Raw genomic sequence first — 26819 nt, 5'->3', positions numbered from 1 at the left:
GAAAACATTCAGCTCATTGTTTCACTTAACTGTTGTTTTGAGGACTGGTAATGGCTAACTGGTGCCACAATGGATGGACTAGAAGCAACTTTATCCACTCTGGTGGGACCTATCAGATTTTTATCAAGGTGGGTCAAGACAACAGTGGGCAGAAGACAACCATGGATCTGCCACTAGCTGTCTGGACTGCAAGGACTTCCGACACCCACCTGATTTACTAGTAGAAACTAAAGGACAGTCCTCCTGCCCTGGGTCAAATTATACTGCTGAAATGAAGAAGGCTGTTGATAGATTTCGGTGTGGAAGGGCTATGAGCTCCATTTAGATCTGGTGCCTAAAATAAATTATTTGGCTCAGAATTTTTTAATTCTAAGTGTATATCCTTTGCAGTAAGTTCCAGTTGGAGGATCACAGGGTCTACTAAAAAAACCCCACCTGTTCCTACAAGACTGAGGTCTGCCCAACCCAGATTATGGGTTTATCCACAATTACCTTTACTCTGCTCTTTCCAGGCACAGTCCACTGTTTAAAGCTCTGTGTCCGAGCACTCCCCCTTTTTTGCAAAGAAAACCCCAACAACCTGCCCTTTAAAGCTCAATAAAAGCGAATGTCAATCTGCAGAAAGCCCAAATTGATGTTTGCTCCAATTGAGCACTAAAGAGCAGGTTTTCATGGGGAAAGCTTGGGGCAAAACAAAAACAGAGACTCAGACACAGAGCTTTTAAGCACAGACCTGTGCCTGGAAATAGGAGGGCAAAGGATAAGTATGGATAAGTATTATCCACAAAGCATAGAATCAAATAGGATGATATTTATGTGGGTCTGGACCAAAACATCCCAAAGCAGAACTTCAAGAACTATAAAAGGTTATAAAAGGTTATTTAAAAAAGCCTGTTCGGGGGGGGGGGGTGGTGACATAAATTCATACCTATAAAAAAATTAACACAACCAGGAGCTAAAACTCTGACTTACCTAGGGATAGAAAATGCTATTGAATAAAAGCACAATGCTTTTTTAGGCATCAGAATTCTAAAGAATAAAGCTAGCCATAATAATAATTACAAAGTCTATATTAGGTCAGCCAAAATGCCATAAAATAGTGTGCAAGGTTTTAAATTCCCCAAAACACTTTATCAGTTTTTTTAAAAAAAAAATGGGTTGAAGAGGGGAGAAAAGGCAGTTGGTGTTCGTCAAGCCATACATGTCTCAATTTGGCACATTTCAAGAGGCAGAGTGGGAGGAGCTAGCAGACATTCAAATGAGGCACTTTAAGTTTCAGATGTTTGCAGGTTTCATGTTGCCCAGTGGCCTCCTGGGAAGAAGAAATACATGATGGCTGAGCCCCCATCTCTGTAAACATAACAGCCAGCTGTCACTGATCCAAAGTTACTAATATGTTTTCTGACGGGCGTTTGTTCTTCTGAGACAGAGATAAAAATAAGTCTCTGTGCTATCATAGCAGCTGGACTGCAAAATGTGAAGCCCCACCCAAAATGCTGCTGAGAAGGTACGACAGGACACCTTGTCAGATCACAGTTTCAGGTAGAGCTCACACAACTCAGGTGGTGTTCTTAGCCAGTTGAAAGCGTTTTGGTTACATTACAAATTGGAACAAATTGATGCAACGAAGGAGGTCTGTGACTTTTACATGTTAACACGTACCAGGAAGGATTTCTGGGGTACCTGGTAGTTTGTTAAGAGAGCTGGGAATTGTAGCCCTGTGAGGGGTCTCCTAAGAATTCTCAGGACCCTTAACAAACTACGGTTCCCAGGGTTCTTTAGAGGTAGTCCTGACTGTTAAAGTGGCATAAGAGTGCTTTAGATGCATGGACTGCATGTGAACTCATAGAAAACCATCCAACTACCTGATCCTATGACCTTGGTAGTTTTCCATTAAATATTACTTGGGTACAAACAACACAGCCACACACTATAAGCTAGAGTAACACACAAAACTGCCAATACTGTATCTCTACCACAGGGGTTATGTTTTAAAATTTTAAGATTATAGCAAGTTTGCTGTGTTGGTTATTCCTTTTCTTCTTTCATCTTGATTTGCTTTCATTCCACTGAAGAAAAACATTTTCCCAAGCACTGAGATATATTTTCATAGTCTCCTCGGCCATTTCCCTCTTTTTGATCATTCCTGAGTTTTGTTATTTATAACAGCAACACATTCTTGGAAAGCAAAAGTGAGGCTGAGCTAGGAAATCACAAAGTACATGAAACTGAATCTTTCGCTTCACCTTCTGCTTAACCTTTTAGCTGCGGTTCTCATAAGCATCTGGGATATAAACAAAACCTTGGGATCGGTTCTCATGTTACTATTTTCAAGAGCCAGCTCTCTTTTCACTGAGCTAGCCTGGGTGATCATATCTCAGCTTCATAAACTGAGATAAGAATGAGCCTTTTCCCAGGACACATATGTAGCCTCTTCTCCTGCTTGAATGTGAGCCGCAATAAACTAGTGTAACTAGTGCTTCACAACGTTTACAGCACAATCAAGGTTTAATGTGAACTGCTTTAGTAATTCAACTCATGTATGTTTTAAAGTAGGGTTGAGAGTTTTTCTTGATTTTATTGTTTTGTCTTTTTGTAAACTGCTTTGAGGTTTGTTTTTCTACAATCAAGCGGTGTATAAATTGTATGGCAAAAAAGAGGGCACCTATTTTCCCTCATGCAATCCTAGGCTGGATCTAGACACATCAAAGAAGCATTTCACGTAAACGCGTACAGGGAAATCCTGTAGGGAAAGACGGGACTCAACAGCGCCATCTGGTGACACCGTGTTCTATTGCATATACAACACATATAAAACACTTTATTTACCAGTCTAGCTGAGTCCCTAGCCATGTCTACTCAAAAATAAGTCCAACTTAATTCAATGGGACTTATCCCAAGGTACATGTGTGTATAGAATAGCAATCTCCAACATATTTACCATGGAAAAAGTACCATTAAATTCAGTAGATCTTGCTTCAGAGTCGACATGGCTAGGACTGCATTGCTAAGGAACTGAAGAAAAGGGGATTTTATTATTAAAAAGAAGCAGCAGAAGATGCTATAAATAGGAAATTATAGCTGGTCTTATGAAAGCCCTAACTATCCAGCTGTGTTTATTTGTTCCTGAATGATACCATCAAGCATATTATCATGCCAGCAAAGTTATTGTTACACTATTTAGGAGCTGAGACATAAAATAAATAAATATTACCCATAGATCCATTTCCAATCATCTGCTTTGTAGGTCTATTTTATTCTACTTTATCTTATTTTTAAAATCTACAGCCATGCCAGATTGGGCAAATCTAATCCTAATTTGAAAAAAAAATTCTTGCAAAGTCATGTTAGGTTCTTTTGCTAGAAGCTCTGGTCATTTTGTAAAAAATTGGGACCAGCTCTTTGCTTCCTGCATGAATGTTTAATAGGCCAATAAACAGGAAACTGTATTCCTGTCACATACACAAATTGATTCAGATGAAAAATAATTGGGTTTCTGGCAGATACATCTGGCCTCAAGGTATCAGGAATGCATTAGATCTGTGTTGTTTTCCACAGAAAATAAAGGAAACAGCACTTGTCTCCATCCAAGAGAGACCAAAACATATTTTTACTTTGCTAAAAGAAACACATTGGGTAACGAAGCTCACAAAACATTAGATTGGCTTCATTAGAGACATTATTAATGGCAGGCAGCACAATTCCACCCATCCACCTCAATCCAGCACAATTTTAGAAGTAGCTGGTTTATTACTAGCTAAATGGCCTTTATGGCTGGTGGCTACTGGCTGCTGGAATTTGTGACCCTGGTAATCATAGCTGAATACTTACTAGGATGACAGGCATAGAATATACAGCTGTGCATCACTGAGGATAGCCTTGTTGACTCCCTCTCTCCTTACCTCCTTCAACACTGGGTTGAAGGACACTGGGTCATTTGCCCAACTTCTCTAGCCCAGCGTAGGCCCCTTGCATCTTATTCTTCCCTACTTCTGCTGAGTCCGCAAGACAACTTTTAATTTCCCCCCCAAATAATCTTTATTCAATTTATAAGAATGAAAAAATAGAAAATACAAAAAAGAAAGACAAAAACCAAAAAGCGAGAGAGAAAAATAAATAATAACAACAATATTTCTTATTACTTAACATTGTTATATAGACTTCCTCGATTCCCCCCTCACTGGGTCCATTTTTAACCCATCTGTAGCAATTTTCATATTATGTCTTAAGCCATTTTCCAGCACTTACACATTTTCATCTTCCTCTATTTCATAAACAATTTCTTCTTCATTATCCCTCAATTATTCCTAACCTATAATCATCAATTATTCTTTACCTATAATCATCAAATATTCATAACCTATAATTAATTTCTCAACATCTATCTTCAGAAAATAATATCCATTATTACTTCTCACCCCACTTCTACTCTGTCACAACCTAACAGCCACACTTCCTTCTCTCCCCCCCGCTGCCCCCCCAATTCTCTAACTGCTACATGATGCCAACCACCAGAGTTACCACTTTTCAATCCTTTGACAATTTTTATTCCCCTTAGGATCTGACCCCAGTATGTTCTCCCTCCCTCACTGGGAGAGCAATGTTCCATATTGGTTCATCTTTGAATACCTTTTGTCCCAGGCATGGGTCTTGCTCCCACCCCCCTCACTGAGAGAACAATGTTCCATGCTGGATCTCGATAATTTTTTTTCAATGATTTGGTCTATCCCTTCCTCTTCTTCTTTAGGATCATTTGCATTGTCCAGGACCGATAAGTGTTCAATTTTCTTCTCTAGACTCTCTGGTATATCCATTCTTTTTTTGATTTCCACACACTTCTGGTTTCTCTTTTCAATCTGTATTGTGTTCTGTTGTACCTCACTTCTAATTTCCCATAACAATTTTAAGAGTTCCTCTTAGAAATCAGAAAAGTCAGGTGTTTTTAATGTCTGCTGGCATCTTACACGTCTCAGATTTCATGGGCACAGCCAAGGGTGCAAAACAGGAAATGGCGCAGTTTATATCTCCAAACTTCAGAAACAAAAATTATATCCAAACTGGTTGCAAATTAGCATTTTCAGTTCTCTTCATACTTTAATACTCTTATAACCATTTATAGAAAGAGCATTTAACAATCTTATTGTTCACAGTCATATATTTTGAGCTCTCTTCACTGCTGACAGTTCACGACCTCAAAGAGGTAAACAAATTCCTTTCTTTTGTGACACCATAATGGTGGCTCGCTGATCCCTCCAGGGACCTGACTCCAGCTTACAGGGGGACTTTCCCCAGTCCAAAATAGATCTTTGCAGGGATTTTACTTAAGTTCAGCCCTTCTCCCCTTTACCCTGCCTCAAGCGGAGAATTTTAAGTCCAATCTTTGGAAATTTAAAACTTCCTAATAATCTTTCCGACTTTGGGCAAGATAACTGCTTCTCACTTCTCTCAATAGGGGAGATCAACTTCCGTATTTAAATCTCCACCCGTGGCCAATTCCTTGAATATCCCTCTTTTTTTTTACTCACGGTGTCCCAATGTCTTCAGATCTTTTTAATTTAGAAGAATCCACCGCTCAACAGGCTGTCAGCTCGGAGCTTCAGGCTGCGAAGGTAGCAAATCGACTCACAGGCACCCACGTCTCCACTCCACTTGCTCTCGGGCTCTTATTAGAGCTTGCCGGGGAGTGGAGGAAACGTGTCTAGGCACAGCTGAGTCCCCATGACCCCAGAAAGCTCAATCTGGGGTTCTTTTGGGGGTCTACCGTGCTCTCGCAGCTCCCCCCTCCTTCACAGCACCAGGAAATCTCGGAGCTCGAGATTTCCTCGCCGCTCAGCAATAGCGGTAGACCAGAAGTCCGCAAGACAACTTTTAAATTGGCATCTAAGGACACATTGTCACATGGAAGATGGAGCCAGTTTGTTTTCTCCTGCTCTGGATGGTAGGACTTGAACCAACAGCTTCAAGTTACAAAAAAGGAGGTTCCAACCAAACATCAGGAAGAACCTTCTGACAGTTAGAGTTGTTCAACAGTGGAACAGTCTCCCTCGGGAGGTGGTGAACTCTCCTTCCTTGGAGGTTTTTAAGCAGAGGTTGGATGGTGTCAGGAGTATGGGCAGGAGTCAGGCTCTGGGGCCTGTAGTGCTTTGCAGGACTGGGGCATGCCTCAACTTGTGCTGGAGAAGCAAGGCGTGGCCACACAGGTGAAGTCCTCAGCTTGTGCTGGAGAAGCAAGGAGTAATCACCCAGGTGAGGCCACTTGAGATCTCACTGCACCTGGTGGCAGGAGCTGGGAGGGATAAAAGCCCAGCATTTCCCTTCAGCTCTTTGCCACAGCAACGCTATCCCTGCCTGGTTGCATCTGGCCTCCTGTTCCTTGGACCCTTGCCTTGTTGCTGCCGTGCTTCTTGGACCCCTGCCTCGCCTTTGCCTTGCTCCTGCCCCGTGGACCTTCGCCTTGCTTCTTGTTCCTGGATCCTTCGCCTTGCTCCTTGCTCCTTGGACCCTTGCTTCGCCTTCGCCTTGCTCTTGCCCCGTGGACCTTCGCCTTGCTTCTTGTTCCTGGACCCTCGCTTTGCCTTCGCCTTCTTCGTGCCCCGTGGACCTTTGCCTCTGCCTTCGACCCTGCTTCTTCACCACCATCTTGCCTCTGGTCCTGACGCCCGCCGACCGGACCGTGACAGATGGCCATCTGCCATGGATGCTTTAGCTGAGATTCCTGCATTGCAGGGGGTTGGACTAGATGACCCTTGGGTCCCTTCCAACTCTACAGTTCTATGACTGTATGCCACCCAGAGGAAACCATTACACCTGCATGATTCCACCTCTCTTACTCCCTCCCCAACACCCACTGTTTATTCACCGCCGTCCTATATTTTTGTAGAAAAGCCCAGAAGGATAGCCTGCTGAAATGCACTGGGCATGAATAAAAAGTGCATTACTCTCCTGCCTCTTTGAGATTGTTTCTCCTTTGTTATTTTCCCCCGCCGAGATGCTTCCTGTTTTCCTGTGTGTGTGGTTTCATGCACGAATGAGCCTCTCTGGATAACTGAGGCACAGGAAATTCTGCTCATGTTCCATATGAAAATTATAACAGGAGCTCGAGTTACCTTGGCATACTAATGAGATATCTGATTAGTTACCATTATGCATATCCTCCAACATTTCTCCAATGAAAATAGGAAAAGAGGGACATTCTGGGATCAAATCAGAAACTGGGACAGCTTCTGTAAATCTGGGAATGTCCCTGGAATAAAGGGACACTTGGAGGGTTCTCATTATGCACACCAAACACAGTCCTTACACCTTGCCTGCTTGCCTGTGGGCTAAAGTTAGCCACCAGCTTCATTATGGTTTTTCAAGTCAAAGCCTGGAATAGAATACCTGTCTTCACCAAGGCATCTGTTTCATCAATCTTTCAGGCATGTACTTATTCTCTGGTCTCTTGTGTGTGCAGCTTGCATGAATTTTTAATCAGCTTTGAATAATTACTTTATATGCAAGTCAATGGTTGGAGGGTCAGTCGGTGGGGAAGGGGGAGAGGAATTAGGATTGGTTCCTCCCCCACCTCATTCTTCCTTGTTCCTGATCTACGTGGTGGAAATAAAAGTCTCAGATATCCCCTTCCTTGAAAGCTTTCATTATCCAAGTGCATATGAAAGTGCATGAAATATAGAGGGCCTTCAATAAAGAGAGAACTTAATATCATCAGCCTGCTCTTACATGTGCCGTTTAGCACATTCACTGGCCTTAGTGGGGGAAAACTGGGGCAATGTGAAAATGACAGTCATTTGAATCATCTTCTCAAGATGTCAGGCTGGTTGCAAACTCAGAAGGACAGATAGGGGAGAAATTTGATTCAGTGTTCATTCAAAGGCAAACTTTGCAGTTTCCAAAACAAGATGCAAAATGAAACCCAGCTATCTGCCCCTGGGCTCTCACTTCCATCCTCTCCCCCATGCTTTGTGACATCTACATGAAGCTGCTGGGAGAGATCATCAGGGGGTTTGGGTTGGGTGTTCATCAATATGCAGATGATACCCAGCTCTTTTAAATCAGAACCAGTGAAGGTGGTGAAGGTCCTGTGTGAGTGTCTGGAGGCAGTTGGAGGATGGATGACGGCTAACGGATTGAGGTTGAATCCTAACATGACAGAAGTACTGTTCTTGGGGAACAGAGTGGTATGGAGGACTCCCTGATCATGAATGGGGTAACTGTGCCCCTGAAGAACCAGGTGGGCAGCCTGGGAGTCATTTTGGACTCACAGCTGTCCATAGAGGCACAGGTTAATTCTGTGTCCAGAGCAGCTGTCTACCAGCTCCATCTGGAACACAGGCTGAGACCCTACCTGCCTGCAGACTGTCTTGCCAGAGTGGTGCATGCTCTAGTTATCTCCCGCTTGGACTACTGCAGTGCGCTCTACGTGGGGCTACCTTTGAAGGTGACTCGGAAACTGCAATTAATCCAGAATGCGGCAGCTAGACTGGTGACTGGGAATGGCCACCAAGACCGTATAACACCGGTCTTGAAAGATCTGCATTGGCTCCCAGTACGTTTCCGAGCACAGTTCAAAGTGTTGGTGCTGACCTTTAAAGCCCTAAATGGCCTCGGTCCAGTAGTCCTGAAGGAGCGTCTCCACTCCCATCGTTCTGCCCGGACACTGAGGTCCAGTACCAAGGGCCTTCTGGCGGTTCCTTCATTGCGAGAAGCCAAGTTGCAGGGAACCAGGCAGAGGGCCTTCTTAGTGGTGGCACCCGCCCTGTGGAATGCCCTCCCTCCGAGCACAATTCAAAGTGTTGGTGCTGACCTTTAAAGCCCTAAACGGCCTCGGTCCTGTATACCTGAAGGAGTGTCTCCACCCCCATCGTCCAGCCCGGACACTGAGGTCTAGTGCCGAGAAGTGAGGTTACAGGGAACCAGGTAGAGGGCCTTCTCGGTAGTGGTGCCTGCCCTGTGGAACGCCCTCCCAGCAGATGTCAAGGCAATAAGCAACTATTTTACTTTTAAAAGACAACTGAAGGCGGCCCTGTTTAGGGAGGTTTTTGATGTTTGATGCTGTATTGTTTTTAATATTCAGTTGGAAGCCGCCCAGAGTGGCTAGGGAAACCCAGCCAGATGGGTGGGGTATAAACTATTATTATTATTATTATTATTATTATTATTATTATTACTATTATTATTACTATTATTGCTTCTCCAGATTTTGCAGTGCATTACTCCAGTCAAATAATGTGTACAAAATGCATAAATTAGAGTAAAAATGTGCATTAAAATGCATTGTATTGGGGGAATTTGCTTTGCAACAATGTGTACATTGGGCAGAATTGCATACCAAAATGTGCCTATTAGGAGAAATTGATCTTCTGTTGATGCAGCCTAGAATAGCATTTTTTGCTGCTGCATCACACTGTTGACTCATGTTAAGCTTGTGGTCCACTAAGACCCCTGGATCATTTTCACATGTACTGCTAGTAAGCCCATGGGCTTACCATGTCAGTTGCCGAAATAACTTGATCAGTACTAGGGGTGGAGAAATTAAATTTTAACACAAGCCTACCTAATTCACACTTCTCAATATAATATGTATATTATATAATATGTATATATACACACAAATCTATATGCAGGGGAAACCACTTATAAAAATAAGGAAAATCACATACAAAAATTTATATACCGTATTCGGGAAAATGCTACATAAAATGCTGGTGACTTTTCAGGGGGGCTTTTTCAAAAAATCACAAACTGATGTATGAATTGAAATGGAAATGAACCGATTTCTCCATACATTGACCGTGTGTGTGTGTGTGTGTGTGTGTGTGTGTGTGTGTGCGTGCACACCATTTGTTGCTCTGTAATTGAAGAGGCTGGGCCTGTTCATGGTACCTTTGAATCATTCATATTCTTTACAGCATGCTAGAAGTTCTGACAGCACAACAACCATGCGACAGTAAACACTTTAGGAATTGACTGTGAAATCAAACAGAAGGCTGGGGTGGGGTGGGGGGAACCAATGAGTGCTCCTACGGCAGAATGGAATTGGCTAGAAATTGTATCCTTCCTACCTGCTTATCATACTCCAGAATGAAAGAGCAGAGGCCGGCATACACACTTCAATTACAGGGTATTATTGACCGCTGGGGTTGGCGTTGTTCCCATTGAACTAAGTGATGTTAATAACAGCCTGTCTCGCTATCAGAACAGAGGAGGAGGCACAGACCTGAATCAGCAACAAGTCTGCAGCTATAAACACCAAGAGGGACTGGTTAGAAAAGATGGGTTTTATTGGTGCTTTCAGTAATCCGTTTTATTTGTTTTGTTAATCAATTATTTCCCATAAAACACCCTGAAATGATTTAATGAAAGCATCAACAATGAAAATATAAATGTAAGGAATTTCAAGTCCAATATGGAAACAGATTGGGTGTGTGTGGGTGTGTGTAGGCTTGTTTGAAAAGGAAGTTCTTTAATAGATACCAAAAAGATAATAGAATTGGAGAGTTGGAAGGAGCCCTGAGGGTCATCTATATCCACCCCCCTGCAGTACAAGAATATCCAGTTGTCCCATACAGGAATCAAAGCTGCTATCTTGCCATTATCAGCACCACACTCTAACCAACTGAGCTCTCCAGGCTGATGGAATTCACTATTTCCTGATATGTAACAGGAGGACTTCCAAAGGGTAGGTGTTGCTACACTAAAGGCCTGATTCCTGCATCATATGGAAAGGACCTCCTGACCATAAGATGGTCTGCACAGGAGGCTCTCTCCTCACCGCTCAGTGTTCAGTTAAGTATTTAAGTGGTGAGATGAACTGTTGGGTATCCTGGTCCCAAGCTGTATAGGACACCAGTACTGACACCTTGAGCAGCTTTCCAAGTTAGCGTTTCATTGGAATAGTACATTGTTGTAGTAAACAGCCCTACTGTTGGGCAGAGTGGGGCACCTGCCTCACATATCCCAGCACTGGGTGTCAGTGGCTGTTAACTTGCTCTTCCACCCATCCTGGGCTGCAGTACACTTCTTTGCATCCTGGCAGCCTCCAGCATTCCCTCTACCAAACCTAATTCTAGACAAGGGAGAAAGCCAACCCTGTGGCTTTATTTACCTGAATGGGGGTAACACTGTTACCAAACTCCTGCCTGTTTACATGCTTTACATGTTTACATGCTGTCCGAATCCAAGCCGTGCTTCCCTGTACCTCTCCCTCTAAACATGTAGGGCCTTATGGCCTTATGGCTTAGACAGGCACGTCCAACATGTAGATTGTGATCTACCAGTAGATCACTGGGTGTCTGTGGTAGACCACTGGTAGATCACTGGCTCCCCCCAAAGAAGCTAAAAAACTTTGGCTCCTCTAAAAAAAGCTCAGCATTTTAGCCCTGCACCTCCCCAAAATGGGGCTTTCCTCCTCCCTAAAAAAAAAGCTCAACAACTTTGATCTGAACCCCTAAAAAGGGGGTAGATCACTGCCAGTCTCTTGGGAGTTGGCCACCCCTGGTAGCACATAGGTGAGGTGCATCTTTTGGGCTAGGCAATTCATGGAAACAACTCCTAATTTGATTTGAAGAGGTTTGTTTAGGGTTCAAGGCGTGGTGGAGGGAGGGTTGGGATTTGAGTCCAATAGCTTCTGGAGAGCCACATTTCCCCCAGCCATGGCCTAGGAAGGGGTTTCCCAAACTTGGGTCTCCAGCTGTTTTGGGACTAAAATTCCCACCATCCCTGACCGCTGGTCCTGCTAGCTAAGGATGATGGGAGGAGTAGTCCAAAAACAGCTGGAGACCCAAGTTTGGGAAACCCTGGGCTAGTAGATGAGCAGTTGATGCTTACCACTGCCAATTCCACAAAGGCTAGACCGATTTAGCACTCCAAGCCTCTTCCTGTGAGAATCTTTGGACAGAGAGAGGAACTCTTTTCTTTTTAAAAAAGCTTATTAAACAAATTTAACAAAATACATTATAAATCAATATAGCCAAATACATTTTCGCCCTTTTTATACCCTCCCCTCCTCCCACCCTCCCAAGACTTCCCTCAGCTCCCCCCTCTGGTTTGTTTGCACATGTTATTCTCTGCATGTTATAAAATTGTACATATCATTACCTTATCTATCATAGGTTCTACTAATAAATTGTGGATGTTTAATCAAAACCTGCCAAGGAGTCCAGATCCTTTTGTTGTCTTTTTAAATAGGTTGTAAAAAGTTCCCATTCTTCTTTGAAGTCACGGTTGTCCTTCTCTTGTAGTTTATATGTCAACTTTGCCAACTCTGCATAGCTCATCAGTTTTTCTTGCCACTGTTCTTTCGTTGGGACTTCCTCAGTCTTCCACCTTTGTGCTAACAAGACTCTTGCCACTGTTGTAGCATACATAAATAAGTTCTTTATTTTCCTTGGCAGGTCTTGTCCTAAAATCCCTAACAAAAATGCTTCTGTTTGTTTGTTTGTTTGTTTGTTTGTTTGTTTGTTTGTTTTTTGCAAATGTCATTTTGAACATCTTTTTCAGTTCATTATATATCATCTCCCAAAATTTTCTAACTTCTCTGCATTCCCACCACATATGATAAAAAGTACCTTCTTTTTCTTTACAAATGTACAAAACTGGGTTAAATAAATGCTGGAAATGTTGAGAGAGGAACTCTTAAAGGGACAAACCTCTTATGGCTTGGCTATTCCTTCGCAAGAGCTCAACCATTTTCTTGTTTTGACGCCATCTTATAACGGATTACTTTTCCTTCAGCCGCATTTCCTTATGGTTACATGCATTTCCTGTGTCTCTGTCCAGGGGTTTGCTATGCCGAGTTTGGTGTGCGAGTTCCAAAAACCACTGGCTCCGCCTACACTTACAGCTACGTCACAGTGGGAGAGTTTGTGGCATTTTTCATCGGATGGAACCTAATCCTGGAGTATCTGATCGGCACAGCAGCAGGTGCCAGTGCTCTAAGCAGCATGTTCGACTCCCTGGCCAATCACACCATCAGTCGCTGGATGATTGACAGCGTTGGGACTTTGAATGGGCTGGGTGAGGATTATGCCGGATTGTGACTCTTGTCTATGCCTGATCATGTAAGTTAGGCTCCAAGAGGCCATGGGATTCTGAATGGAAATCGCAGCATACGAAGGTGGTTTGAAATTGAAATATTGTGTGCACTGATTTCAACATTTCCAGTCCCCAAGCTTAGGAAAATGTGCATCTAAGTTTAAAAAGCTTTCCAGCTGCCACAGTAAAACTTAGTGGCAGCTCACTTAGAAGGCTTGAAGATCCTCTTGGTCCTTCCCAGAGCCCCAGAAAGGCAAGACCATATTTAAGAGCAGCAGTCACACACCACAACTAAAATACATCTGGTCCTGGGGCCAACAAGGGAATGGTGAGTGACTGGGTGGCAGGGTCAGGACTCTGGGGGACCTTACTAACGCTTGGGCCTTTGACCAACTGCTGCCATTGGACTTGATATAAGCAGAGTAGGGACCACCATACTGAAACCCACCTTTCAGACATTTCCAACACTTGTGTTTAAGGCGCTTTTTAAATTTCAGCACTATTGTGCATTTGCTTTAAGAGCATTAAAAAGTAAACGGAAGAAAACAAGATAAAAAAACACCATGGAGATAAATACAGGGTCATAAAGATGGCTTCCTTTCAAGAGATGGGAATCAAAAAACAAAACAAAACCCCACCCTTATCTTTAAGCACTATGAAATGCAAACAAATATTTTGTTTCGTTTTCATTAAATATATATTGTATGCAAAAAAAATGCAGATTAACACCGAAAGGTAATAGTGAAGATGCACAGAGGTGTCCATGTGTGACAATGTGCTCCGCTGCCCAATATGTCACTGCAAATGCCATAAGAAATAGAACAGGTGGTGCTCAAGTTTCCTAGAGTTCTGGAGACGGTTCTGCTCTTCCATCGTTTGGGGAACCTGTCAGATTTTCTGCGCTCTGAAAAGAAAACAGAAAAGAACCACAGAGAAGGCACACGAACAAAACCATTTGATGGCATCCTATGCTCCTGTAGGAAAGAGTTAGCATAGCATGTCTGCTGTGCCGTGAATACTAAGTGCGGAAGGATTTCTGAAACCGACACATTCCCCCCAGAAGATCGTTTCTTTGCTTTTCCTTTGTTTCTGCTATATTTCCAAAGTTCCATAAATACATGTTTTCCTCCCATAGGTAAAGGAGAAGAATCCTATCCAGATTTACTGGCTCTGGTCATCGCTGCCATTGTAACGATCATTGTCGCTTTGGGAGTGAAGAACTCTGTGGGATTTAACAACGTCCTCAACGTGATCAACTTGGTGGTGTGGCTTTTCATCATGATTGCTGGACTCTTCTATGTCAATGGAGAATACTGGGCCGAAGGGCAGTTCCTGCCATTTGGATGGTCAGGGGTGAGTGATTTAGATAAAGAATTTGGCCATTATCAGCCTAAAAGCCTGGCAACCGAAGGATAAGTGTTTAAAGGCATCATATTACATCAATTGCCCTTTTTCCTATTGGCAAGGAGAAATCCAGAGCATGCACCCTTTTCATATAAGGATCCTGGGTTGTATCCAATGCTGTACAAATGGCTCAAGCAATGGGATTTCTCTTCCCTCCCCTCTCCCCATGCATCTCTTCTGGAGTAGATATTCAGGTCTGGAGGGAGCTGCAGAAGAGAAGTGGTGGGAGTTCTGTTGAGGAAGTCTCCTGCAGTGGTGGATCTGCAACACTGGATACAACCTCCTCTCCTCTCCTTGGCCTGACTCCTCATGTCATCTCAGTAATGACTACGATACTCAACAACAACATAACGAATAGCTCTCCTTATCTTGTGGGACTGCAAATTCCATCATCCTTGGCCCCATGACTGGGACTGATGGGAATTGAAGCCCAAGCACATGTGGAAGCTCACAGCTTCCCTAAAAAGAAGTAAAAAAAACAAGCATCAAGAAAGGAGACAATGTTTTGGAATATTTTTGGAGATTTAATAAAAATGATATATATAATTAGATGCCCACAGTTTCCCCACCTCTGCTGTATAGCATGAACACCAATCTCTCCATTGATTTTTACTTCCCAACAATTGCCTAGCCGTACCAAACTATGATGTAAATCTCCAATCTCCACTTCCAGGACACATTTCTGGGTGTCTCCCTTAAGATTTCCTTGAACCTCCATTGGTACCTTGAACCTAGATACCTAAGAACATGAGACTGATGACTCCAGCATCCTGTTGTCACCAGATGCCTGTGAGAAGTTCACAAGTAGGGCATGAGTGCAACAGCATTCTGCCCACCTGTGGTTTCAGAGGTAGAGGGAGAACATAGCCATTGTGGCTTGTAGCCCATTGCTTAATCAACTTCCTTTCTTAATCAACTAGTCCATTTGACATAAATACCACCCCCAAAGTATGTTCCAGATTTTCATTAAAGTTCAAAACAAAACAAAACACCGCTGCACTCCCCAGCTGGCAAAATTAAAGGTGGCCAAAACAGAATTGCTCAACCGAGTGAAATTAACAATGCATAAACACAATTATCGCGCTCTCTGGAGAGCTGATGACTTAAAGGCTAATTACAATTGATCCCATAAGCAGCGTATAATAAAATGCACAGCACCAAAAGGCAGGTAAGTGGTTTGCTGAGAACAAAAAATGACATGGGCAAAAAGCATCATGTCAGTGGGTGCAATCTAAAAGAAAGTATATTTGCCTATGGCTACAATCTTGTGCACACTTTTCTGGGATTATGCCCTATTAATCGGACATGGTGGGACCGATGTCCATAAACATGGCCAGGATTGCACTGCATGGCTGTAATCTTATGAATGCTTGCTTGAGCGTTAACACGATTAAACTCAGTGGGACTTACTTCTGATGCTTAGGATCAGGCTATGTACACCATTACAAGCAGTGGGACGACAAACCCCTTTGCTTTCAACTGTATCTAAACTGGCCCCAGTGTGTTAAAGTGGGTCTGACGTAAATAGTCTCCTCCAACCCGGTACCTTCCAACACAACTGGCTGGGGCTGATGGGCATTGTAGTTCCAAACACCTGGAGGGCAGCAGATTGGGGAAGTTTGAAATAGACTAGGATGCATTGATATTTGCTTTGGTTGTTTCTCAGTACTGAATAACAATGAGCCTAAGTCATTTGCTTTAGACACACTTCCCAGTGCTGCCCAATTAGTGCTTGTTACAGATGTGATCAGCTTAAAACTCAGCTGGGAATTCAAACAGATTTGAATTTCCTTGTAGAGGCAAGTTCTTCTCCAAGGATGAGCAGAGACTGCAAGTATTCTGGCCTGGACCTCAAGCTAGTTAGTTGGATTTATAGTGCTTGCCTCTTGAATGTGTGGCCCAGAAAATGCAGCAGCAAAGAGGAGGGATGTGATGGCTTTCAGTTTTAAAACTAACTTTTCTAGATTGTTTTTAAAGAGATGGAAGGACTCTTCCACAGAGCCTACGGTGGGATTTCCTGATTACTGGCCATTCTGGCTGATGGGCGTTGGAGTCTGGAGTGCCACCTGGTAACCACTCCTGCATCCCTGGCATTTGGAGAGACTATGTTTCTTTCAGATGAGCATTTAATTTGTTGCTTGCAAGGCCATCTGTCCCTGTGCTGTCCCAATCTCTGCAACTTCTTCCCATTGTTCTCCTTGTTTAGTGCAAGGGTAGCAAGCATGATGCTCCCCAGATGTTTTTCAACTCCAGATCCCATGAGTCAGGACCACTGGCCACTCTAGCTGAGGCTGATGGGATTTGGAGTCCAACAGCATCTGGAATGCACTGCATTGATTGCCCCTGGGATAACCAATTCCCTTCTATTTTCTCTTTCTTTGCTACTTACTTGAATTGCCAGTCAGGGCTCTGCCTACCTTGAGGCAGCATGAGGCAGTCGCCTCAGGCAGCTGATTTGGGGTGTCATGAAAGTAGGGTGGTCACATGCAAAAGAGGATGGGACTCCTGCACCTTTCATAGCTGTAAAGAAGTGTGCATGTTGTCATTAGAAATGTAAGAAGGCATTGTTAGTTCCAGATAAATGGATATGACTTGGAAGCCTTGATCAGTCTAACTTGAATCTGTTGGTCATGCAGGTGCTACAAGGTGCAGCCACCTGCTTCTATGCCTTCATTGGATTTGACATCATTGCTACCACTGGAGAAGAAGCAAAGAGTCCCAACACTTCCATCCCTTATGCCATCACTGCTTCACTTGTCACGTGCCTGACCGCATATGTGTCCGTAAGTAAGCTCTCAGTACGATTCTGCGTTTTGTAGGAAGGTGTAACGTGGTGGCTGAGAATGTAAGGTGCAAGCTGAGGAATGCCTGAACTATGTGGCAATACAAAAAAAGTGTTTATTTGAGCTTAAAGGGGGGGGGACCTTGGCAAACCACGCCTCCCCCTCCTCCATTCAACAGATCACCTGTGCCACCTGCTCTGCTTGCTTGCTCATTTGCCAAGCATTGTTGTCACGCTGGGGTTGGCATTGGTGGTCGCGCGAACCTTGGTGTGAAGACAACCTGTCATTTTTATGTATATAGGAAGACAAGCTTTTGATCCAAGCTCGTGGTTGCTTGTCCATGTAGACTGCAGAATTGGTCATACCATTAGGAAGAGCGAGGCAGCTGCCTCCGCCAGTAGGTGCTGGAGGATAGAGCTATCTGGGCCACACGGTCTGCCCTGTACACACACACTCCTGTGGCCCTCAGGTGCAGTGGGTGATGCTGCCCCATTGCCAGAGTCAAGGTAAAATTCACCTTCCCATCTGGTACATGGAATGCAGTGGGTGAGGGCATATTTTCCTTCATCTCCAGCAACAAAATGTATTGGGTGAACCCTGCTGATGGGTTTGCGGTTGGTCATCTTTTCTGTGCCCATTCTTCATTCACATTCTCTCTCTCTCTCTCTCTCACACACACACACACACACAATTTATGCACAATGTGCATACTACTCACACCCCCGGCTCACATAGTACTCCCACGCATGCCAGCCACACACTCAGCCTAACAGTTAACTACTGTTATCATAGTGCTGCTTCCTGGCTCCTCTGCAACCTTCCATAAGAGCTCCCTCTATCCCTTTTACAAACTTCTGAACTAATGGAATATTCATAAACATTCCATGAGATCTTAGCAGCTTCTTTCAATCAAATGAAGCTGGAGCTCTGCATTTGCGAACGGAATGTACAATTTCTCTGGGTTTTGGTTTTCTTTTCATAATGCCCAGAAAAATAGGATGCTGCCTTTCTCTCCTGTACTGCTGGTGTGTGTGTGTGTGTGTGTTTAAACTGGCCCTGGGTGGTAGTAAACAAAAGGAGTGAGTTGCCCAGAGAACTACAATGGGGCACCCCAAAAAAATAAGTAAACCCTGTGCCACTTCTAACCGTACATTACCTTCACTCTTCCCACTCAACAGGTGAGCATAATCTTGACTCTGATGGTGCCATACAATGACATTGATACCGAATCGCCCCTGATGGAGATGTTTGTAGCCCACCGATTCTACACTGCCAAGTTCATTGTTGCCATCGGGTCTGTGGCTGGGTTGACAGTGAGCTTGCTGGGCTCCCTCTTCCCTATGCCTCGGATCATTTATGCTATGGCTGGTGATGGGCTTCTCTTCAGGTAAGTCCCATGTCATCAGAGGCATTTGGAGATGGGGCCTTGGAAGACCTTGCCAGGGCTAGCCAGAAGTTGTTGGGCTCCATTATCCATCAACCCTCCAGCCAACATGCCCAATAGCCAGGGATGGTGGGAGACCAACAACAGCTTGAAGGCACCACAATGGCTGCCTCTGTTATACCAGGTGATTCAGACTCCCATCAGCTAGTCAGCATGGACAGTAATTAATGATGGGAATTTTAGTCTACCTACACACGCACTCTATATAGCACATCCCTCGCATTTGGTCCAGAAGCTGAAGTTAGTGCAGAATGCTACAACACGATTGCTGGCAGGAGTGAGGCCTTGTCAGCATACAACACCTGTGCTCAGAGATCTGCACTTATTACCAGTTTGCTACCCGGCTGAGTTCAAGGTGTTGCTACCATACTAACATATCATCATCATTTAATGTGTATGCTGCTTTTCCATAGTTAAAACCATGCTCAAGGTGGCTTAGGACGTGAAAAGATTTACATCATTACAAGCAGAAATACAACACACCAAAAAGTAAACAACCACAATGGAACAATTTCCACATCAATTGTTATAAGATCTAAAAATGAAGATGCAAAATAATAACAATAACATCAATAACTGCAGCCAAAAAAAGAAACAAAAAAAAAACCCCGAAGCAATACGCCAGCCCAAGAGTCTGTTCAGCAGCCTCCGCTTTTGTAGTTGGAGTCAGTCAGGGCCCCACCCTCCCAAGGCAGGTCGGAAAAGGCCAGCAAGGAAGGCGGCAGGTCTTCCAGGACTCACAGCCAAGATGGCAAGATGGCAAACTTGGGGGCAGTTTACCTATGAGATCACCTTACATTACATGTGCCCACTCAACCACTTTGATCGGCAGAATTTGTGCTACTACTACAGATGTCCATATTTGTGAGATAATCCCTGCCTATTGAGATCGAGCCTTCACTGTACTCTTTTTGGCATCTGCTTTTTGGCATCGTGTTTAGACAAGCTTAGGAAGTGAGGTGATTTTCATCTGCTTTAGTATTTTAACTTTTGCATGTTTCAAAGTAGGGTTGTAGATTTTTCTTGATTTTCTTGTTTTATCTTTCCGTAAACCTTCCTTGAAGTTTCTTATTACAGTGGTTGTTGGTTTACAAACTTAATCCATTCTGGAAGTCCATTCTTAAACCAAAACCATTCTTAAACCGAGGCACGCTTTCCCTAATGAGGCCTCCCACCACCGGTGCCCTTCCACCATTCGGATTCCGTTCTTAGACCGAGGTAAAGTTCTCAAACCAAGACACTATTTCCAGTTTTGCGGCATTTGTAAACCAAATCGTTCTTAAACCAGACTGTTCTTAAGCCGAGGTACCACTGTACAATCAAGGTGTGTGTAAATTTTATGAAATGAAATAAAATAAAGAAATAAACATATGGTGGGTCACAGGTTCTCCTCCTCTGTCCTAAAAGTCAATAATATGGAGTTTATGGTGTTTATGCTAATTTTAACTTTTTCACGTCTAGATTCTTGTCCCATGTAAATTCTTACACGGAGACTCCCGTAGTCGCCTGCATTGTCTCAGGGTTTCTCGCAGCCTTGCTCTCCTTGCTGGTAAGCCTGAGGGACCTGATAGAGATGATGTCCATCGGCACGTTGCTCGCCTACACTTTGGTCTCCGTGTGTGTCCTGCTTCTTCGGTACCAACCAGAAAGCGACATTGATGGTTTCGTCAAGTTCCTTTCTGAAGAGCACACTAAGAAGAAGGAAGGGATCATAGCAGACTGCGAGAAGGAAGTCTGCTCTCCGGTCAGCGAAGGGGAGGAGTTTGCAGGCCCGCCCACCAACACTTGTGGCGCTAAGAACCTGCCATCCTTGGGCGACAATGAGATGCTCATTGGGAAATCAGACAAATCCGCTTACAACGTCAACCACCCCAACTATGGCACGGTCGACATGACTTCTGGAATAGAGGCAGATGAGTCTGAGAACATCTACCTCATCAAGCTAAAGAAACTCATAGGACCACGATACTACACTATGAGGATCCACCTGGGACTTCCTGGGAAAATGGATCGACCCACTGCGGCTACTGGCCAGACTGTCACCACTTGTGTGCTCTTGCTGTTTGTCCTAATGTTCATCTTCTGCTCTTTCATCATTTTTGGGGTGGACTACCTCTATGACCAAAGTTGGTGGGCAATTCTTCTGGTGGTCCTGATGGTCCTGCTGATCATTGCGTTGGTGTTCGTCATCCTTCAGCAGCCAGAAAACCCAAAAAAGCTCCCTTATATGGCTCCTTGCCTGCCTTTTGTCCCAGCCTTCGCTATGCTTGTGAACATCTATCTCATGCTGAAACTTTCAAGGATCACCTGGATCCGGTTTGCTGTCTGGTGTTTTGTGGGTAAGTTCTAAATGTGGGATGTGAAGGTTTGGGGACAGTGCATGTGTCAGGGTCAGATGCAGGTCAGATGTTTCCCAAGCAGTCTCAAACTGTGTCTGCCCACCTTTGACCTCTGCTCCACTCTTCTCATTATCCTGCTCATTCTTGGGGGGGGGGGGCAGAGGGGAACTTGCCAGAGCAGGAGATGGAGACTCCCTGGATTCTTCATCAGTCTCTTGACCCTACTCCTCTGCTTCAGCCTCGGAGTCTGAAATGTTCCCTGTCACAGGTTCCTCCACATAAGTGCCTGGGGACTCCTATTTCACTGTATCTGAAGAAGTGTGCATGCACACGAAAGCTCATACCAAAATAAAAACTTAGTTGGTCTTTAAGGTGCTACTGAAGGAATTTTTTTATTTTACTTCGACCCAGACCAACACGGCTACCTACCTGTAAACAGGTTCCTCCAGCTCATGAAACCCTGTTGTCCCTTCAGCATGCAACTCCTCCCCCCATTCTTCTCCCTCTGATCACCACCAATTCTCAGGCTCTGAAACTTCCTCCTCTGCAATTTCCCTCGAAGGTTCCCTGGCTGGCACCTCCTACTACTTCTCATCATTCAGCCAATCCCTGGCAATATGTGATAATTCCACTGAAGAGACCACCCAGACTACAATGGTACCTCAGTTTAAGTACACAATTGGAACCTGAAGCGTACTTTCCCATTGAAAGTAATGGAAAGTGGATTAATCCATTCCAGATGGGTCCACGGAGTACTCAACCTGAAGCGTACTTAACCTGAAATATGAGTGCAATTGGTTCTGGAAGTCCGTACTTAACCTGAAGCATACTTAACCAGAAGCGAACTTTCCCATTGAAAGTAATGGAAAGTGGATTAATCTGTTCCAGACGGGTCAGCGGAGTTCTTAAAGTGAAAGTACTCAAACCGAAGCGTACTTAAACCGAGGTATGACTGTATGTCAGAGTGCTTCATTTCAACCAACCTTCATTGGATTGGAGAATGGAAACCTCTTCTTAGAGCAGATGTGGGGAAATGGTGGCCCTCCAGATGTTGCTGGACATCAGCTCCCATCATCCCTGACCACAGACCATGCTGGTTGCAGCGGATGAGAGATGGAGTCCACCAACTTCTAGGGGGTCACAAGTTTCCCACCCCTGTCTTAAAAGAAGCATCCCCCATTTGGCTTTACAAAAGTTCTATCTATAAATTATTGGCATGACAGCACAAGGCAATATTGTATAATATCAGTATGGACCCAGTGGATGGCTTGAAGCATCTGTGACTACACCTAACTAAATCTTCATTTGGATGAGTCACCACTGGGAATCCCATTTCACAGGAGAATAGAATAACTACATAAAATTAAATCCAGTAGCTCTTAAGCCCTTCCCTTGTGGAGTTCCTCATGCTAACATATGGATAGTCAGTGAGGTGCCATCTAGATTTTGTTGGACTGCAACTCCCATCAGCCCCAGTCAGCAGTGGCCAATGGTCAAGGATGATGGGAGTTGTAGTCCAGCAATGCCACATTGGCACCCTCTGTTGTTCAATAAAAGAATCTTTGATACAGCAGAGCTGAATATGGAGGGATATGATTTGTCATTTACCACTTCCTCTGGAGCCCCCTTACCCACATGCCCCACAAAACCTTCTCCAAAGGGCTGGCGGACCCTTTGGAATTGGAAATTTGAAGAAGGTGGCATGGGAGACTGCAGAGGGAAAGGGGAAATGGGAGGAAATCGCCTCTCTTCCCTTTCCACTGCTGGAAAGAAGTTCCCTTTCTACCAACATGAGGCACAACATGGGATACAACTCCCATATTTGCATGTGACTCTATCTCATAGCTGCCAAGTTATCCCTTTTTTTAAGGGATTTTCCTTTATGCTGAATAGGCTTCCTCGCGAGAAAAGGGAAAACTTGGCAGCTATGCTCTATCTCTTGCCCTTCTCCTTATCCTCACTTTGTTTTCCTCCTTCTCAGCCTCTGCTAGTCTGCTATTGAAATGAGAGGAAGCAAAGGGAATATAGTCAAGAGATCTGCAGAATTGACTCGAAATCTTTTTCTTTGTGTTTATCCTCCTTTTCTTCATTTTTAAAAAATTTAGCGATGTGGTTTGTTTCGTTACTAAATCCTGCTTCGATAGTGTTCCAATGAAACCCACAGGTGAAAAACAAAAATGTAGCACAGATTGTGTAATTATTCTACATGTTTCCTTTTCTGGTCCTGGGGTTTTTGCTTTGCAACTGAAACATTCTAGTAAATAAAATGTATCTTCGGAAAAAAGAGCTCAGCAAAAGGAGAAGGAACGACACAATCAAGATTGTTTGGGAACTATCCCACAGAGTATATAACCCATATGGTGAATTATAGATAATAAACCACTCAACTTCTGCAGCAGTGTTTATAGATTCATTAGGGCTTGGAACCGTTTCATGTTGGATTGCCTGCAAGGCAACCCTAATTCAGACTACAGTACAATATTTTTACCAGCCAAACTCTCCCCTCTCCTGCAGGATTGCTGATTTATTTTGGCTATGGCATATGGAACAGCACACTGGAGATCACCGCTCGGGAAGAGGCGCTGCATCAGAGCACATACCAGCGCTACGATGTTGATGTCGACCCCTTCTCTGTCGACGATGGCTTGGCCTACGCCGAGAACGACAACTTCCAGGACTGGGCTCCTACTGACGACAAAGGTTTCTCTTACCAGCAGGTGTCAGAAGCAAAGGAAAACAGTCGGACAAGTAGCAAATCAAAGAGCAAAGGCAAACACAAACAGAACTCAGAAGCACTGATTTCGAATGACGAGTTAGACCACTCACCCGAGTAGATGAAATGGAAGCACCACCGTTCCACTCTTTGTCACTAAGCTAAACCTTGGGCTGAAATTCAGTGGCTTCTTTTGGCTCTCATTTCAAACCCATCTTTTTCCGTAAAGTTTGTTTCCAGAAGTCATATCACTAACTCACTCAGTCAGTCAAGTCAGTCAGTCACCTTTCTGTTCTTCAGGATGGTTCTGTCAAGTGCTCATCCTGAATCAACAGAAGATCACATCAAGGAAAGCAACATGTCTCTGATCTCACCACTGCCATTCACAGGCCTCTTTCACTGAATGTTGCTTCCGATAGGCTAGTTGAACCTGCTGAGTTTTTCTGGGCCTAGGAAACCCATTGCATAAGACACTTCCTGCTGCAGCGATAGTATGGTTTCAATGGAACCCACACTCAATGAAGTGAGTATCTGATAAGGAAATGCAGTAATATTCCCTCGGCAGGGGACATGTCTATGACCTCTTTGCTTTCTGGTGGAGAAGGATGGGAAACATGTTACCCTCTGGATTTGTTGGAATTCCATTATCCATGACCATTGGCCATGTGGACTGGGGTTGAGAAGGAAGCTGAGTCCAACAATATCTGAAGGGCCACAGGTTCCCTATCCCTGCCAAAGAAAATACTCAGTTGCAGTCATACTAAGGACTGTTAAGTTATTTGGCAAAGAGCGTCAGTTTTTCATTTTGTGAATGCAAACATTGACTAGATGGGTAGGTTTATTCAGGCAAGAGCTTAATTTTTTCCCTGAGGATATTCTAGAGATAAAGAGAGCTCCAGTGATCAGGCTGTGCAGACCAGCACCCCCATTTTCACCTATATAAAACTACTTCAACTTTTCACTTAGCAAAATATTCTTGCACTTTGGCACACTTGTGCTTCACTTCCCATGTCACCTTCTCCATTCGTTTTGTCTCAGTTGTTTCCTGGTGAACTATGGTATGACACAACATGACTCAACCACAATTTAATATATTGACCAGTTGGAATTTGCATCTTGGTGAGTTCTTCTTGGATATTTTGTTTGATCCATTTAGCCATTTTATCTAGTAAATAAGAATGGAGACTTTGGTTGTCAGATTTCTGTGATTAGGTTTATCTGAACCGGAATAATTTAGCAGGCAGGACCCATACAGTGACAGTGTGGTTCAAATTGATATCAGTGCCATGATCCTAAAAGCTGAGATTCATGACCAGCAGAATCATGTGGCACAAGCAAGAATGGTACCATGCGATTCTGCTGAACATGTAGTTCAACACTAACTTCAAACCTCTGCATTAGGAATAGATGGGAGGCTAAACCTAGAATGTGACTAAAATCCTAATGTTATATCCATGGGCTACTTCAGATGGACTTAAACACAGCTCAGACCAATATCAGAACTTCCTGGATTTAGGTCATCTATAACCATGGTACAAACAAATCAATACTCATGTAAGATTACTTCACTCCACTCAGTATCTAACTTTGAATATTGTAGAATGATTGCCTTGGAGTTCCCAACTTTTCATATTTGATACACTAAATGCTGATTCCTGCTTTATGTGCAGTACCAACCATAGGTTCCCAAGGCAACATCAGTTCCCAGTGAGTCAACAGTCCAATCTCACTTGCCTTTAAAACCCAAATAAATAAAAATATCTATTGTGATAAATTAAAATTTAAACATTACATTATTTGATACTACAACAAAAACAGACTTCTGTCCCATTTATTATGTCCACAGTTATTATTCCAATAAACAATACAACTTAAGTACTTGTCTGCTATATTGATGATCTGTTTTGTCCCAAGTCTTTGATACCTTCCATCATTTTTTCCATTATAGCTAGGTCCAAACATTTAAACACCAATTCCGAAATGGAGGGAGACTGGGTGTTTTTCCAATATCAAGCCTATATTATTTTAGCATCAATCATTAAGTGGAGGATCAATGATTTTTAGATCTCAGGAATATCAAGCCGAGTTACATTGAAAAGGACCAGTGAAGGGTTTAAGCCCCAATTTGCAATATTATGCCCCAAAAATGTCTCCAATAACTTTTGACATGTTGACATTCCTGCCACATATAAGGGAGACTCGTTGTATTTCCAACATTTAAATCTAGCTATTGAGAATATTGAGCTTGAGTGAAGTACCAGTGGTGTATAAGTTGGTGTTGCATCTTCTTCACTAACTTTATTGAGTGACAAATATTTCCTTTCCCTTTCCCTTTTCCCTTCAGAGATAGAGATTCCCTGATTCCTGTCCCAGTAAACCATGAATTTGTGCCTCCTTTAGCATGGCATAAACAAACATTGCAACAATCATTCTAAGTTCCCATGAGTTAATAGGTTTTTCCTCTATTTGTGAGTTTTCTTAATTCATCTGGTGAGTGAGACCCAGGGCTTATTTCCAAACAATCTTGCACAGGATGCGGCTTCGGATGTCACATCCTACACAGCAAAAAAGAACTTTGCGTTTCCTTTTATGCAGCCCTGCAGACCTCTGCTTGATATAGCAAGCTCTGCAGCCTATGTGCAATGAAGTCATTGGAACTGGGATCCATCAAACATCCACAGCATATCAGATATTCACTGGCCCTTCTTTACTTTTTCATCTGGCCATTTGAGATTCAGCTCATGGGATGCACCTGTACGGAACTATTTGTCCATTTGCTTGCTTATCACTGCTATTACCCATATCCCTTAAGAAAAGGGGTGAGGAGCCTTGTTCATTGTTGTAGATTGGACCATCATGGTCATCTCAACCACAGGGTGAGGAACCTGTGGTCTTCCAGATGATGTTGGACTCTGGTCCCCATTGGGCAATTGCCAGGGATAATAGGTGCTGCTTATTCTGTTATTTATCTAATTTAGGAATTGCCTTCAATGTCAGTCTCGAGGTGATTGCCACAAAACAAACAACAACAACAACAACTAAAGCCGACAGAATAAGCGCCTATGCTGAAATCCAGCAACAACAGGCTACTCACACCTGCCCAA

The 26819-nt window shown here is 43.6% G+C and overlaps 1 protein-coding gene across 1 annotated transcript in view; it reads left to right on the top strand.

Annotated features, from left to right (window-relative positions):
- SLC7A14 (solute carrier family 7 member 14) overlaps positions 1-25596 on the top strand; it is a 57283-nt gene extending 31687 nt beyond the window's left edge. The window contains exons 3-8 of the mRNA XM_035133216.3: positions 12778-13014; positions 14168-14385; positions 17073-17219; positions 18398-18606; positions 20125-21002; positions 23517-25596. Coding sequence (XP_034989107.1) covers positions 12778-13014; positions 14168-14385; positions 17073-17219; positions 18398-18606; positions 20125-21002; positions 23517-23836 — 2009 coding nt within the window. The 3' untranslated portion in view covers positions 23837-25596. The remainder of the gene's footprint in view (positions 1-12777; positions 13015-14167; positions 14386-17072; positions 17220-18397; positions 18607-20124; positions 21003-23516) is intronic.
- Positions 25597-26819: the final 1223 nt, after the last annotated feature.

The sequence above is a fragment of the Zootoca vivipara genome, chromosome 5, assembly GCF_965207765.1.
Source record: "Zootoca vivipara chromosome 5, rZooViv2.hap1.1, whole genome shotgun sequence".
Classification (NCBI taxonomy): Eukaryota; Metazoa; Chordata; class Lepidosauria; order Squamata; family Lacertidae; genus Zootoca; species Zootoca vivipara.
This window is presented reverse-complemented; position numbering and strand designations above follow the sequence as displayed.